The sequence below is a fragment of the Henckelia pumila genome, unplaced genomic scaffold, assembly GCF_033568475.1.
Source record: "Henckelia pumila isolate YLH828 unplaced genomic scaffold, ASM3356847v2 CTG_461:::fragment_3, whole genome shotgun sequence".
NCBI lineage: Eukaryota > Viridiplantae > Streptophyta > Magnoliopsida > Lamiales > Gesneriaceae > Henckelia > Henckelia pumila.
Genome location: NW_027331831.1, coordinates 15186008 through 15201341, shown reverse-complemented (window position 1 = coordinate 15201341; position 15334 = coordinate 15186008). Strand labels below are relative to the sequence as shown.

Below are 15334 nucleotides of genomic sequence, written 5' to 3'. Positions count from 1 at the left end.
CGCTTTTTCAAACGGATATGAATGAAACATTTTCTGATTTCCTGGAAAAAGAAACTGCTTTATCAAAGTAAATGATTTAGCAAATTCGAAGAAACTCATGAGTTAGATTTTTTTTTTCAAAAGAAGAAATTATTTAATTATTTCACAGGAAAAGGTAATGTTTGAAGATGGAAAGTTGAATAGTTTAAAAATATTTTTAGCGTTTTATAAGTTGAAATATTTAAAGTATGTGTTTGGACAAAATTTTTAAAAAATATTTTTAAAAAAGTTTCAAGTATAATCTTTAAAAACAATCGAGATGTGTATTTGTTAATATGTTTAGAATTGAAAACAATGGTGTAGAATAAGTCATACTAATTTTTAATTGTAAATAACGTTTTTATAGAATAGTCCTTAAAAATAATTTTAAAATCATTTTATACAATATATTTTTTTTTAAAAAAATTATTAAAAAAATTGTATAAGTACTAATCTAAATGGGGGATAAATCTATTTTGTCCAGAGAACTCGCATGATTAATTTACATAATTGCAGAAAAGAAAAGACCTTATTCATTCTCCCTTCAATTTTAAATCAAATTCAATTTTTTGGAGTAATACGGGCAGCGCATTCCAATTATTTAGGCATAACCATTGTGATTCCCAGAAAGAAAAATTAACGTAGATGTCAAGCAAGATCAGGAAGCACTTTGCTTAAGCAAGATCGGTAGTTGCGATCCACGATCACCCGTCGGATCGCCATAAAATCTGAGTACACAACAGATTCAACGGTTATCGTTTGATCCTGTTTTGTGACCAAACTGCCAATCCACCATCACCGTCGGATCGCCATAAAATCTTAATACACAACAGATTCAACGGTTATCGTTTGATCCTGTTTTGTGACCAAACTGCCGATCGAGATTATAAGATGGGTCGAAAGTAAGTAACCATCAACTGTTATGGAAAATGAATATTTACACATTGGATTTTGTCTTGTTTCCTTCATCCGGAGGACTTCAAATTAAAATGAACAACTAAGGAACAATGTCTAAAAGACAGCGGAAAGATAACTATATCATATAATTTCATGGGCAAATGGACGAAGAGTGGCACCTATTTTTTGGTTCTCACATAATTTACACAGCAGAGATTTATACATATATCACAAGGATGTCATCATAAATTATGTCAGGTTCCATACCTCTTTGTGCCACATTCGGAGCAGAACTTGGAGGTTTCTCTAAGATAAGGAACTCCACATTCATCACAAAACTTTGCAGGGCTTGTTGGCTGAAAGGCAATTAAAGAGAATAATGCTCAATGAAGGGATCATTCTCCAGCTGAAATTACACTACTTATACGCCCACAACATAAACCATCTTCAGATCACAACATAACGAGGTAAAAAACCGCAACAAGAGTTGATGACACTGCGGTGCTATGCTAATGGCAAAAGCCCAAAAATCTCAAGGTCGTGCTTGGATTTATGGATTTCAAATATATCATTTCAACTTCCTTTACTTGTTTGGATGGACAAAATTCGAGTGAATTTCAAACTCACTCAATAGCAAGTTGAGCAATTTCAATAATAATAACAGTGGATTTTTTTTCCTGAAACACATTGAGGTGGATTTCAAATATACCGAAGATGGTTATTATTTGAATTTTATTCCTTAAATCCTTCCCTGATAAATCACAACCCAAGGCTTTGTGAACTACAAACAACTAACTATGATCTATCTTGCTGATTATAAACTTCAATGTCACACACAGGGGAAGGGGGGCAGAAAATATAGATAAACCCACCATCACATGCAAACGCCCTGCAACATGACCAAGCGACTGTAGGCAAGCAATATGTTGGGAGATTGATGATTGCTGTTGATTATGAGCAATTTCCTGCAGTTGTGATTGCGGAACGCATTGTTGGTTGTGCATGAAGTGAGCAGCATGTGGATTTTGGTCAATATGTTGGTGTTGACCCTGTTGTAGGGGGTGATACTGAGCCTGATGTGGAATAGGTTGAATATGTTGTTTTGCCGGAGATTGCTCAGCGTCCTGTGACTCAAGATACATAATATATAACAAATCAAAACTTACCAAAAAGCAAACAACAAATCCAAATGAGGGGCGAATTCCAAGTAATAAGTAAAATGTTCACCTATTTCTATACTGTTGATTTAGTTGTATTCAAAGACATCCAGACGCATGGTACAGAATATGTAGCCAAGTGGACATACCAAAATTTGAATATTCTCATTCAAAGTGACGATACAAGAGATCAAACAATCACAAAGACAAGAAAAACATGCTCATGTTTGTCAATTGTTGTTCACCGAGTCCAGCAGACTCTTTTCGCACTTAGAAAATGTTTTAATTCCAACAGAAATTATGCCCCTCGGTGAATATCAAATTATGATTTCTTTTTGCACAAACTCACATAAATTATAGAACTTCAGGATCACATTTTGCACTAGGTACATGCTAGAACCCCAATCTGTCCAGCGAATTATCTTAGATATATCATGAATAAAAGACGTGTCCTTTCTTTTTTCTTCAATGATTTCATTTATTAGTTGGTGTTAATGTATTATAATTGGAGAAGTCATGTCTAGCACCTTCAGTAGACATTCTTGTTGATTAAGTATTTGAAAAAAACAAAAGACAATCGAGAAATTCTGAAGGATTTTAAGACCATAAACTGTTGCATTAGGTAGCAGGAATCTTAAACATTTATTATTATTATTATTATTATTATTATATAGGAAACTTGGCAGGAATCTTAAACATACTCCAGCTATATAACAGAACCTTCCAGAACAACCAAATCAAATAACATTCAGATCCAAAATATCATGTATTCATGTTTCAGCAGCGGGAATTTTTTGAATAAAATATCTCACTTCATTGGAGGGCCGATAGCCTTGAGAAGTAGCCATTGGAGGAGAATTTTCAGGACTAGGAAATGTCTGAAAATTTTATCAAGATTTTAATCAGCTAGACCTTTCAAAAGTGGGTGAAGAGAACAGCAAAAGAACTAACCGGCAAACCGGTGATGTTGGAAATGGAGTTCGACATAGCACGCCTATACTTGTGTCTTGGAGCATAAAACTTGTAGTCTGCAGCAGATACAGCTACTTCAATGCGTCCAGTCAACCTTTTGAACCTATTGAATGTGGTGTAATTGGTGAGGTAACAGTGAGTTTCACTCTTTTAATTTCTAACAGAAAAATCAGTTTTAACCTCTAACATTCGGATATTAGAATCTGATAAGGTTTTTGTAAGTTATTAGAAAAATCATTTACTTACATGATTTCTGAGTGAATATTTTTGTACAAAGGGGCATCAATATAAACGCATATCACATCACAGTTTAAATAAGAATGATCTCCTGTTTTTCTAAGACAAGGGCGACAACTCAAACTATACAATATTTTAGAGATACCAATTGAACCAATGCATCAAAAAAAAATTTCAAGTAAAGATTAAAGGATCTCAACAAGCTCCAACATACCACTCAGCATCTTCAATTCCAATTTTTGTTGGTTTTTCAACAATAGCTAAGCCATTTACCACCACAAACCGAACACGCTTCTCCTCCTGTATCACTAACTCGGGAAATCTTGATCTTGTTTCAAACGAAGTTGCCAGTTCTCTTCTTTTAAATATACAAGAACCTACATGTAAAAAATCAATTTAGGATGTTGCATGAAGACCAAGTGCACATGATATTGTCTGTAAGATAACTTCACAGTCATAACTACATTTGAGAATCTTGAAAATGAATTATTTAATTTCTTGTTCTCAAACTAACATCCAGATCACTTTACAACAGTCCATCTTCCCCCTGTTTAAAATATTTATCTTTGTTCTATTCAAACAGAAAAAATAATGAAATTGCGAAGGGAAAGAAGTTGCGGAAAATCTTTCGACTCGTTTTAGACCCGAAATACATATTTAGAAAAGAGGTCCAGGTTCAAGAGAAAAAAGTTAGATGGAGAAAGCTAAAGGGCGATGCCTTCAATGAAAGTTTTACATGCATCCTGCATGCAACTTTAAAGCTGTAATATATCTCTAAATCAAGAAAAAAGAAGATAGTTGTACCTTTCCTAGGAAATTTCTTAGCCAGCTTTCTGTAAAGTCCACCGGCTGCTTCAAGAGCCACACCGATTGTTTTTTCACGCATGCCATTCATTGATGATAATCTCATATTAGCTTCATTCACCACTGTTTCATATAGGTTTGCAACATACATCAAAGGCAAAGCATAGCGAGCATCTCCTTCGTATCGAATCTCTCTGGATTTCCTCTTGCTAGCTTTGTCTTGTGAACACTGCTGCACCAAGTAATCAGCCTCATAATCCGACATTTCAATCACATGTGGTTCGATAAAATGATCAACGATGATGTCCAAAAATCTTGCTCTAGCGGTTTCAATAGGAGAAACATCTGGTTGAGGCACGAAAGTCGAATTCACATCAGATAATCGGAAATTACTGACGACGATGCATAATTTACTAGAATCCAGGTGAAGAAAATTATCACCATCAATAGTCAATAGAGTGTACGGACCACTTGAAGACCCATTATTTTCAAGGCTACTCCGATCATCCTCAACACCGATGCTGTGAAGTGGTAAAGTACTTTGGTAAGTCCCATCCATGCAGTCCTGAGAACCATCATAAGTCAGAAATAGAAAAAATCTTCGTCAGAGAACCTCAAGATGTTTTTTTGGCAGTCTCAGTGATATACAGGACGGCAAATAATGCTTTTCGAAGCTGTACAGTTATGATTACTATCACAAAAATTACATCTCTAAGTGTCAGGAATCAATATTTATTTTCATGTTAAATACAAAAGGAATTCAAAACAATCAGAATTTGGTTGAACTAAGAAACCCCTCTCCGACAAATCGAGCACCCAATTCAAAATCTTGACGCAAAAACATAATCTCAAGTAATTCATGATAAAATCACGGCAGCCGGTCAAGAGATTATCAGTAAAAAGAACAAACAGTGACAACAGCAGAGGAGCGGTCGTCGTTGTCATCGGTGACGCCATCGCCAGAATTGAGGTCGTGCAATGTAGTTCCGATGAACGAATTGGCGGCTGATCTCAAATCGTAGTGCTCAACCGGAACCCTGCTCCCCATTCAGAACCCTAATCGACTCTCAATATACGAGCAAATGAAAGGGGGGAAGAGGGGGGAATTTGAAGGTGGAAGATATTTAACGGCTATACAGACTTGGCACTGTGTGTATCTGTGGGTTTGGATTCCGAAGCGGAGTCTGAACCTGCCACCGCTGAGGTCCTTACCAGTTTCCGAGCCGGCAGGCCACCTAAACTTTTTGTTTTTGTCCCACGTATTCTCTATGAACAAACAAATTAGTTTAAATACCCATGACCCACCAGAAAATGAAATCGCTTGATTTTGTCGTTGTATAAGAATCATGTAATATTTGTTGTGTATAAGTTTCATTTGAATGATATTTTGAATAACTAGTAATAATAATAATGAAAATTGAAAACCGGTAATGATAGTGTATGTATATAGTACACGGAATATTGACCCGAAAAACTTACATAGCAACTATTTTGTAACTGTCCCATTTTAAAAAAATAGCTAATCAAATTTTTTATAGGAATCTATTTTAAATCATCATAAACCATTTTTATTTTTTTTTCTCGGATCAATGTGGAAAAAAAAGGTACTACAATCACCCCTCATTCCAAATATGAAGTTCTCGTTGCAGCCTACTCTATCGATCTACCGACATTAGGAATCCAGAGGTGACTCATGTGGATATATCACTTCTCTTGCAGGTTCAATAAATGACTACCATACACTTAGCATCAATTGCTTCATTGGTTTTAGAGATAGCTCTCATACACTTAGCACTTTACCCTACATAGCAGGGATCTCCATGAGAGAATATCTCTAATAAAATTCTATAGCGTCTATACAAGTGTGTTCTAACTTCTAACTGACAATTATATCTGCTATCATTATATCACATCTCGAGCTCATGTTTGTGCAAGTGTCTTATGAGTGGCGACTATCATAATATCAAGTCTCAAACTTATGCCCGCACAAGTGACAAGTGCAACTGCACAACAAATCCCTATAATAACTATTTTGTAATCGTTTTAGCGTTAACCTAAGTTATTAACAAGAGTCCTATATAAACTATTTTAATTTTTTTCTAACCAATATAAGGGGAAATTCGATCATTTGTAAGATCCAAGGCCAGGATTTGCTTTTTTCACATGGGCCCACATGAAAAAAGGTTGTATGGGCAATTTTAACCACACATTGTAGTATCAAAGTACCCCGATTTAAGACAAGGGATGCTACAGTATATGTATGTATCTATCCAAACAAATCATAGATTATAAAATAATTTAATCAATGAAAATTACTACATTTTGCATCAATTATTTATGGTACATAACTAGGTATTTATTTTTATAAAATATAAATTTTAATAATTTTATTTGTCAAATATTTCTTTATAAAATTATTGCTTGCAATTACATCATATTATCAGTAATATCTAAAAAAACTGTCCGACCTTGCTCACCAAATTTATTCTAGTAGACCAAAATTTACCAAATTGGTCTAACCTTGGCCTGTGATCCGAATTGTCGGCCCATTTATTTACAACCTCGCCCTAACTATTATTTAATAAATATAATTAAGTAATGTTTGGGAGAGCTTTTAGAAGCACTTCTCAGCTTTTCGTAACAAAATTTTGAAATTTTGTTAAGAAAAAGCTGAAAAGTGTTTCTAAAAAATTCTCTCAAACACTACCTTAGTAATCTGGGGTAATAAGTTAATACTAGATGTAGCCAAAAAATATAATCGAATCAAACTAATTTGTAAGTGAATTCTTGTAAGTATAGACCTGTAAGTTACACTGTCGTAAATGTAGACCAGTAGTAAGTTGCAAGCTCATAGGTGGATCCTATCTCGTAGCCTAGTAAGTGAAGGTCCCGCAGCTGGTCTCATACGTAATCTTGTAGATGGTCTCGTATGCAGTCTCATAGGCTTGTGATGCGGTGAAAAACGAATTTCGTGGGATTTCACCTACGTGACGAACAAACGTTAAAGGCGTCAGACAACCACTTCGATGCTCAAGTTAGCAAACAACGTAATGATAATCTCTGAAAATGATAGGCTGATCATATGACAATGTGTATGACTCTTAGTAGCAGAAGAGACTATAGATTATTTAAACACATAAAGTTGTGTCAAGCCACAAAAATCAAAATGAACATAAGACATATTTTATTTCACACCGTACATGATAACCTAACATTTTATCCCTAGCTTAACTTTCATCCAAGTGTGGCTCTTCTTCCATTCTATCTGGAATTTACAGTACATAGAAAAAATAGAGGTTAAGTATTTGAGGATTTAGTGAGGGGTAATATTACGACTTAAATTGATATAAAAAACCAAATAATATTATACCAAATCTATAATAAACATGTTATGATGTAATACAATGGAGCGTGACAATAGAATAATATCAAGAATATACATTGATGGTTCCAGATTCCAGACTGGGTATCGTGGGCTAAAAAGGTGCATGAATCCCACAAGCATTCGGTGCAACACTTTTACCCACGAACTCCAGTAAATCCGTACAATCGATCATCGACGACTCAAGGTGAACTCACAATACTAGACCAAAGTCATATTGTTCAGATTAACCATATACCCAGATTTGCAACTCGTTGTTCATTGGACTCACTTTTTGAGTTTAAGTTGTGTTTTCCAATGGGCCAGAAATACGGTACAATGACCGGTGTCCAGGCTTCGTTCGGTCATTCGTTTTCAATTTGAGTCTGTAATTAATTAGAGATCAAGAATGTTAGACAATCCAACATGCAGTTCAAATATGCACAATATAATGCAATATATATATATGAATAAATAGTTAATTTTTGACCATTTACGGTAAATTAAAGGCGATGTTCTAAAAAACGCTAGACAATAGGTGGGCTGTCACCCACCGCCTAGACGGTGCGTAGCCAGCTTTTTTTAAATATATTAATTAATTATAAAAATATAGAAAATTTTCTAATATAAAAAAATTGTAAAAATATGCATAAAAGTGTTCAAAATTTTTATTAATATAAATTATTTTAGCAAATAAAACAAAAAATTGGTATTTCTTTTTTGAACAAGAAAATATGCATTAAACATAATTAACCAGAATTACATCAGAAATAAAAGAAGACGAAGGATAACGTTCTCATTCCAGATCAGACATAAAACCTACTGCTCTAGCCAAAACATGAGCAACTTGATTCGCTGACCTATTAACAAAAGCAAAACCACAAGATTGAAATCGTAAAGCGATAAATTCACTATCTGCAACAATCAAACCTAAACTTGAAACGTCCAACACCAAACCAGGTAAATCATCAATAACGATCTTAACATCAGACTCTATAATAATATTATGAAAATTCATGTTCTTGAGCCAACTTAGATCTTCCCTAATTCCAAAATTTTGGCTAAATAAGGATCTTGAATGCCCAAGATACTGCCTTGAATTGATCAAGTGACTATACATGTAGAGTTTATGAGTAAACATATGTAACCCATACGAGGTGGATCACAAAAAACTGTTACGTAGACATTACATTTTAAAGAAGAGGTCAATGGTTTGCTCCAATTTACTGAAGGCTTCTATCTTGGTGAACACGATCTTTTATGAGTTATAAGCCACTGAGAGTAAAGATCCATGACAAAAGAAATAATAACAGCTGGTTTGCCATTTCCTTTCCACACCACCTCATTGTGATTCTGCCAAATACTCCACATTATCATAGCTATTATTGCAAAATCATCGTGATTTTTAGTACGAACAAGATTGTTCCACCAGCCAACCAGGATAGATACGGACCCAATGTTGTTGCCAATCGATGTTAGGCACCAAACGTTTCTCACAAGAGGGCAAGAGACAAGTGCATGTAACCCATCTTCGGCTTCATGACGACACATGGAGCACAATTTAGATATCTCCAATCGACGATGTTGGAGTGCCTTCATGGTTGGCAAAGTGTTAGACAAACTTCACCAAATAAAATTTCAAACTTTTGGTGGGATATTTAACTTCCAAACCAATAGCCATTGAACACCCATAGTAGGAGAGATTTGAAAATGACGCTTCATAAGCACCATGTATCAAATTTTAACGTTGTAGCACCCCTTCTTGTCCTCCCCCCAAAACCAACAATCAACTTGAGGTAGGTTATTTAGAGGTATGGATAGGATTAGACACTGGTCTCTTTCATTAAAGAGTTCCTGTAAGAGGTCTATATCCCAGTTGTCTTGCTCGCTCAGTTGCAAAGAGTTCAGTAATGTTGCCAAATGCAGTTCAGGAGGGCCAACCGATTCTATGTAAGGATTTTCAAATCTGGAAGCCAGGGGTCGTTTCAAATGTTTGCATGTAATCCCGATCCTATTCTTAGCCGAGCACCTTGTTTGATAATATCTTGAGTAGCAAGGATACTTCGCCAACCATTACTTGGGTTGACTCCAATCTTTGCATTAAAGAAATTACCACTTGGAAAATATCGTGTTTTTAGAACCTGGGATGTCAGGGAAGGAGGTTCAGTCACGAGTCTCCAATTTTTCTTGGCCAATAAAGCTATATTAAACTCATAAATTTTCTGAAAACCCAACCTACCATCTTTCTTATGTCCACTCAATTTTTTTCAAATTTGCCAACGTAAATTTCCTCGGCCATCATTCTTCTTGCCCCACCAAAATGAATTAATCATCCTCTCTAGTTCATCATACAAAATCAAAGACAAAACAAATACACTCGTAAAACATGAAGGTATAGCTTGAAAGATTGACTTCAATAAAATTTCTTCTACAAATTAAGTTTTTTGTTGAAAATTAATTTCACTTAATCTACAAGCAAATAAAACCAATGAATTTTAGAATTTCAATATTCTCGAATTAAGATTTTAGTTGAAAAATCTGATCAATTCTTCTATCTACAAACAAATGAAAATAAAGAATTATGGAAATTTCAATATTTTTAGAACTGGATCCTTATCTAATATACACGTAGTTTGACAATTTTGATCTTATCACAATAAGTAATTTTACAAAAATCCTTACCAAATATTTTCAAGTATGTATAAATAAAGGATAAATTTGACAATACACAATGTAAAATTTGACATTGGTTCACACTTTTATGCAGTGTTTGGTTCAATTGATAGGATTATCGAGTTATTAGTAGACAAATGATAAAAGATATGATAAATAAGGATTCATAATTTGTGTTGAAAAAAACATTGTGTTTGGTTTGATTTTTAGGAATAAAATTAAGTAAGGGTTTATAATTTATGTAGCAAAAATACTCTTTGATATTTTTTCTAATTATTAAATTAATACTTATTTTTTTTTTACTTCTTCCCCAATTTTATCCGCGTTTTTTCAGAAAACCTAGCCGACATTAAAGTTTATGCAAAGCGCTCTGCGTCGATATGAAAATAGGGCTCGAAAATCTCCAAATCTTCGACATTACATTTATAATCGTTTCGATTAAACGGGTGCATCTTCGTTCGAACAGTAAGTTTTTCTTGTTTTTTCCAACGTTTGTTGACTAGTAGAAATCTTTTGATGCCATAAATTTGTGCTGAATGAATTCGATGTTTAATTTTACCCACCAGATAAATATTTAAATTGGTTTTGTCTGGATTTCGAACTGATGACTTTGATTTTGTTTTTTTTAATTCACGTTCGAATCAAGGACTTGAGATTTTTTTAAATGAACATTTGGAACTATTCGGTGACCAAATCTTTCTCACAATTTAGTAATTCCACTCGAGCACAACCTAATTTGAATTTGAGCTGAAGATGCAAAATAATGAAAATCTATAAGCACTACATGTTATCATTTAAAAACCGAAAATCATTTGCATTATTTATTAATAAATTATTTGTGTCCAAATATGAATTTAACCACATAATTTTTGTTTTGTATCTCATTTGTCATATAATCCAATGTTTTAACATAGATTTTTTTTTTTTTATAAAATTTTAACATAGATTTGATGGAAGTAAAGACACCACCACAATGTGAATGTGGCAATGGGTTGATGCTATTACGTAAAGCTGGTGAACATTCAACCCGGCCCGGGCACTATTAATTCATATGTTGAGTAGGTTTGAAGTATCGAAACCGATTCTTTTGGTATGATGAGTATAATGTGGAAAATGTTTATGGGAATGAGGAACTCTCATCCAAAATCGAAACTGGTTCCAATTGTTCTCCAAATCCGACTTCCCCTTGTATTAATAGACTGCATCGGCTCACACCCACATACCCTGGATCTGTTTGTGCAAATTCTGTTACTATGAACAATATCGATGCGGTGGACACTCAACCGCACGTTGAGACCCAACCAGTGCAGCCATAGAGCACAACTGAGATCAGAAATAATGCATTGGAGCACACACCTTTAGTTGTCGAACAAGTTTGTTGTTGTTTCGGGTTCTTTTGCACATTACTTAGCATAATGTTATTTTTCCTCCTTGTTATTGTTATTTCCAAGTAATTATACATCATACGTGGTGTTTATATGGATTGCTATGTAATATCATGGTGGGGTCATGTAGAAGACGTGGAGTACCGATGTTTTAGATATTATATGTCATTGAATCCTTCTTAATGTTACTTTTTTTTTATGAAATATTAACGTATTTGGATATTTCATGTTGGGATGTTTTTATTTAAATTGTGGTGCTAGTTTTTTTTATGCTAGTTTATATTTATATATATTCTAAAAACTTTCCAATGTAATTTGAGCATTAACTCATAATATTTGTGGAGTTCAACTCCAAGGAGGTCTAGATTCGGTTCTTCGGATATGCGCAGAAGTTCTACTAATTCGAGAGTTTTCACTCCGGTCGGCCGTATTGGGAAGTCGGAGTTTATCTCATAATATATATGTGATAATATACTTGAATCTTATCCTTTTAGTTGCTGATTTAATCTTGGTTTATTACGTTGTTCTTTAAGAAGATTGAGAATTTATAGCAGGTCTTTGCCAACCTTTTTCCTTTTGTGTCATTCTTTATTAATGTCATAGATACTGCAAGCCTTACGAAAATCAATGAAAGAATGAATAATTCTTATTTATTGATACTTAAAATTTGTTGTTTGGGTCAAAAAAATGCAAGCTTTAAATGAAATTCTGGATATTTCATGATTTTAACTCAGTTTTAATGTATTTACTAATTATAAAGTTGTCACGTAGAATACAAAATAGTGTGTATGTATAGGGGTTGACCTATTTTGCCTACAATATCAATTCTATCAAATTCTCAATCTTGGAAGATATGCATTTATTTTGGTAGATTTGTTTGTAATAAATGCCTTTTCTTGTCTATTAAAGGGGAATGTTTAGTTGCATATGCATTGTGAATTTCTCACAAATTCAAAGTTGATTTCATCTGAACTTTGCAGTTACAAAAATTGCGGAGAGTTTCAAAAATTCAATGACTATACATGTAGAGTTTATGAGTAAACATATGTAACCCATGCGACGTGATCACAAAAATTTTTTGCGTAGACATTACATTTTAGAGAAGTGGTCGTTGGTTTGGTCCAATTTACTGAAGGCCGCTATCTTGGTAAACACGATCTTTTATGAGTTATAAGCCACCGAGAGTAAAGATCCATGACAGAATAATTATTAACAGCTGGTTTGCCATTTATTTTCCACACCACCTCATTGTGATTCTGCCAAATACTCCACATTATCATAGCTATTGTTGCAAAATCATCGTGGTTTTTAGTACGAACAAGATTGTTCCACCAGTCAACGAGGGTAGATACGGACCCAATGTTGCTGTCAATCGATGTTAGACACCAAACGTTTCTCACAGAGGAGAAGAGATAAGTGCATGTAACCCATCTTTGGCTTCATGACGACACATGGAGCACCATTTAGATATCTCCAATCGACGATGTTGGAGTGCCTTCGTGATTGGCAAAGTGTTAGACAAACTTTGCCAAATAAAATTTCGAACTTGTGGTGGGATATTTAACTTCCAAACTAATAGCCATTGAACACCCATAGTAGGAGGGATTGACAAGGACGCTTCATAATCACCCTGTATCAACTTTTAACGTTGTAGCACCCCTTCTTGTCCTCCCTCCAAAAAACAATCAAATTGAGGTAGGTTATTTAGAGGTATGGATAGGATTAGGCACTGGTCTCTTTCATTAAAGAGTTCCTGTAAGAGGTCTATATCCCAGTTGTCTTGCTAGCGCAGTTTCAAAGAGTTCAGTAATGTTGCAAAGTACAGTTCAGGAGGGCCAACCGATTATGTGTAATAATTTTCAAATATGGAAGACATGGGTCGTTTCAAACGTTTGTATGTAATCCCGATCCTATTCTTAGCCGAGCACCTTGTTTGATAATATCTTGAGTAGCAAGTTTACTTCGCCAACCATAACTTTGGTTGGCTCCAATATTTGCATTAAAGAAATTACCACTTGGAAAATATCGTGCTTTTAGAACCTGAGATGCCAGGGAAGGAGGTTCAGTCACGAGTCTCCAACTTTTCTTGGCCAATAAAGCTATATTAAACTCATGAATTTTCCGAAAACTCAACCTGTCATCTTTCTTATGTCCCCTCAATTTTTCCCAACTTTGCCAACGTAAATTTCCTCGGCCATCACTCTTATTACCCCACCAAAATGAATTCACCATCCTCTCTTGTTCATCACACCGAATCAAAGGCAAAGCAAATACACTCGTAACACAAGAAGGTATAGCTTGAAAGATTGACTTCAATAAAATTTCTTATATAAATTAAGTTTTTTGTGGAAAATTAATTTCACTTAATCTACAAAAAAATAAAACCAACGAATTTTAGAATTTCAATATTCTCGAATTAAGATTTTCGTGGAAAAATTTGATCAATTCTTCTATCTACAAACAAATAAAAATAAAGAATTATGAAAATTTTAATATTTTTGGAAACTGGATCCTTATCTAATTTACGTGTAGTTTGACAATTTTGTTCTTATCACAATAAGTAATTTTACAAAATATCCTTACTACATATTTTTAAATATGTATAAATAAAGGATAAAGTTGTTAATACACAATGTAAAATTTGACATTGGTTCACACTTTTACGCAATGTTTGGTTTAATTGATAGGATTATTGAGTGATTAGTAGACAAATGATAAAAGATATGATAAATAAAGATTGATAATTGGTGTTGAAAACAATATTGTGTTTGATTTGATTTTAGGGAATAAGATTAAGTAAGAGTTTATAATTTATGTACCAAAAATACTCTTTGATATTTTTTCTAATAATTAAATTAATACCTATTTTTTAGTTCTTCCCCAATTTTCTCCGCTTTCTTTCAGAAAACCTAGCCGACATTAAAGTTTATGCAAAGCGCAGTGCGTCGATATGAAAACAGGGCTAGAAAATCTCCAGATCTTCGACATTACATTTATAATCGTTTCGATTGTGCGGGTGCATCTTCGTTGGAACAGTAAATTTTTCTTGTTCTTTTCAACGTTTGTTGACTAATAGAAATCTTTTGATGCCATAAGTTTGTGCTTAGTGAATTCGATGTTTACTTTTACCCACCAAATAAATATTTAACTTGGTTTTGTCTGGATTTCGAACTGATGACTCTGATTTCGTTTTTTTAAATTCACGTTCGAATCAAGGACTCTAGATTTTTTTAAAATGAAAATTTGGAACTATTCGGTGATCAAATCTTTCTCACAATTTAGTAATTTTACTCGAACACAACCTAATTTGAATTTGAGCTGAAGATGCAAAATAATGAAAATCTATAAACACTACATGTGATCATTTAAAAACCAAAAATCATTTGCATTATTTATTAATAAATTATTTGTGTCCATATATGAATTTAACCACATAATTTTTGTTTTGTATCTCATTTGTCATATAATCCAATGTTTAACATAGCTTTGATAGAAGTGAAGACACCATCACAATGTGAATGTGGCAATGGGTTGATGTTATTACGTAAAGCTGGTGAACATTCAACCCGGTCTGGGCACTATTACTTCATATGTCCAGCAGGTTTGAAACATCGAAATCGATTCTTTTGGTATGATGAGTATAATGTGAGAAATATTTATGGGAATGAGGAACCATTTTCCAAAATCGAAACTGGTTCTAATTGGTCACCAAATCCGACTTCCCCTTGTACTAATAGACTGCATCGACACACACCCACATGCCTTGGATCTACTAGTGCACATTCTGTTACTATGAACAATATCGATGTGGTGGACACTCAACCGCACGT

At 34.0% G+C, this 15334-nt stretch overlaps 1 protein-coding gene across 3 annotated transcripts; it reads right to left on the bottom strand.

Annotated features, from left to right (window-relative positions):
• Positions 1-928: 928 nt before the first annotated feature.
• Positions 929-5330, bottom strand: LOC140872087 (uncharacterized protein At2g02148). Of its 3 annotated transcripts, none has more exons than XM_073274820.1 (8): positions 4996-5330; positions 4527-4650; positions 4086-4430; positions 3496-3658; positions 3024-3147; positions 2885-2950; positions 1788-2039; positions 929-1271 (listed from the first exon to the last, which is right to left on the bottom strand). In XM_073274820.1, exons 1-8 carry the CDS (start codon positions 5131-5133, stop codon positions 1170-1172), a joined length of 1314 nt encoding a protein of 437 aa, XP_073130921.1. In that variant the 5' UTR covers positions 5134-5330; the 3' UTR covers positions 929-1169. The 3 variants fall into 3 exon arrangements, with proteins under 3 accessions (XP_073130921.1, XP_073130922.1, XP_073130923.1); XM_073274821.1 differs by having other exon boundaries at positions 4554-4650; XM_073274822.1 differs by lacking the exon at positions 2885-2950.
• Between the last annotated feature and the right edge of the window lie 10004 nt (positions 5331-15334).

Coding starts and splice junctions, on each gene's coding strand:
- LOC140872087 (XM_073274820.1), bottom strand. CDS start 5,133: ATGGGGAGCAGGGTTCCGGTTGAGCACTACGATTTGAGATCAGCCGCC. Junction 3,659..4,085: donor TAAGAAATTTCCTAGGAAAG/GTACAACTATCT, acceptor TTTTACATGTAG/GTTCTTGTATATTTAAAAGA. Junction 1,272..1,787: donor CAGGGCGTTTGCATGTGATG/GTGGGTTTATCT, acceptor ATTGCCTTTCAG/CCAACAAGCCCTGCAAAGTT.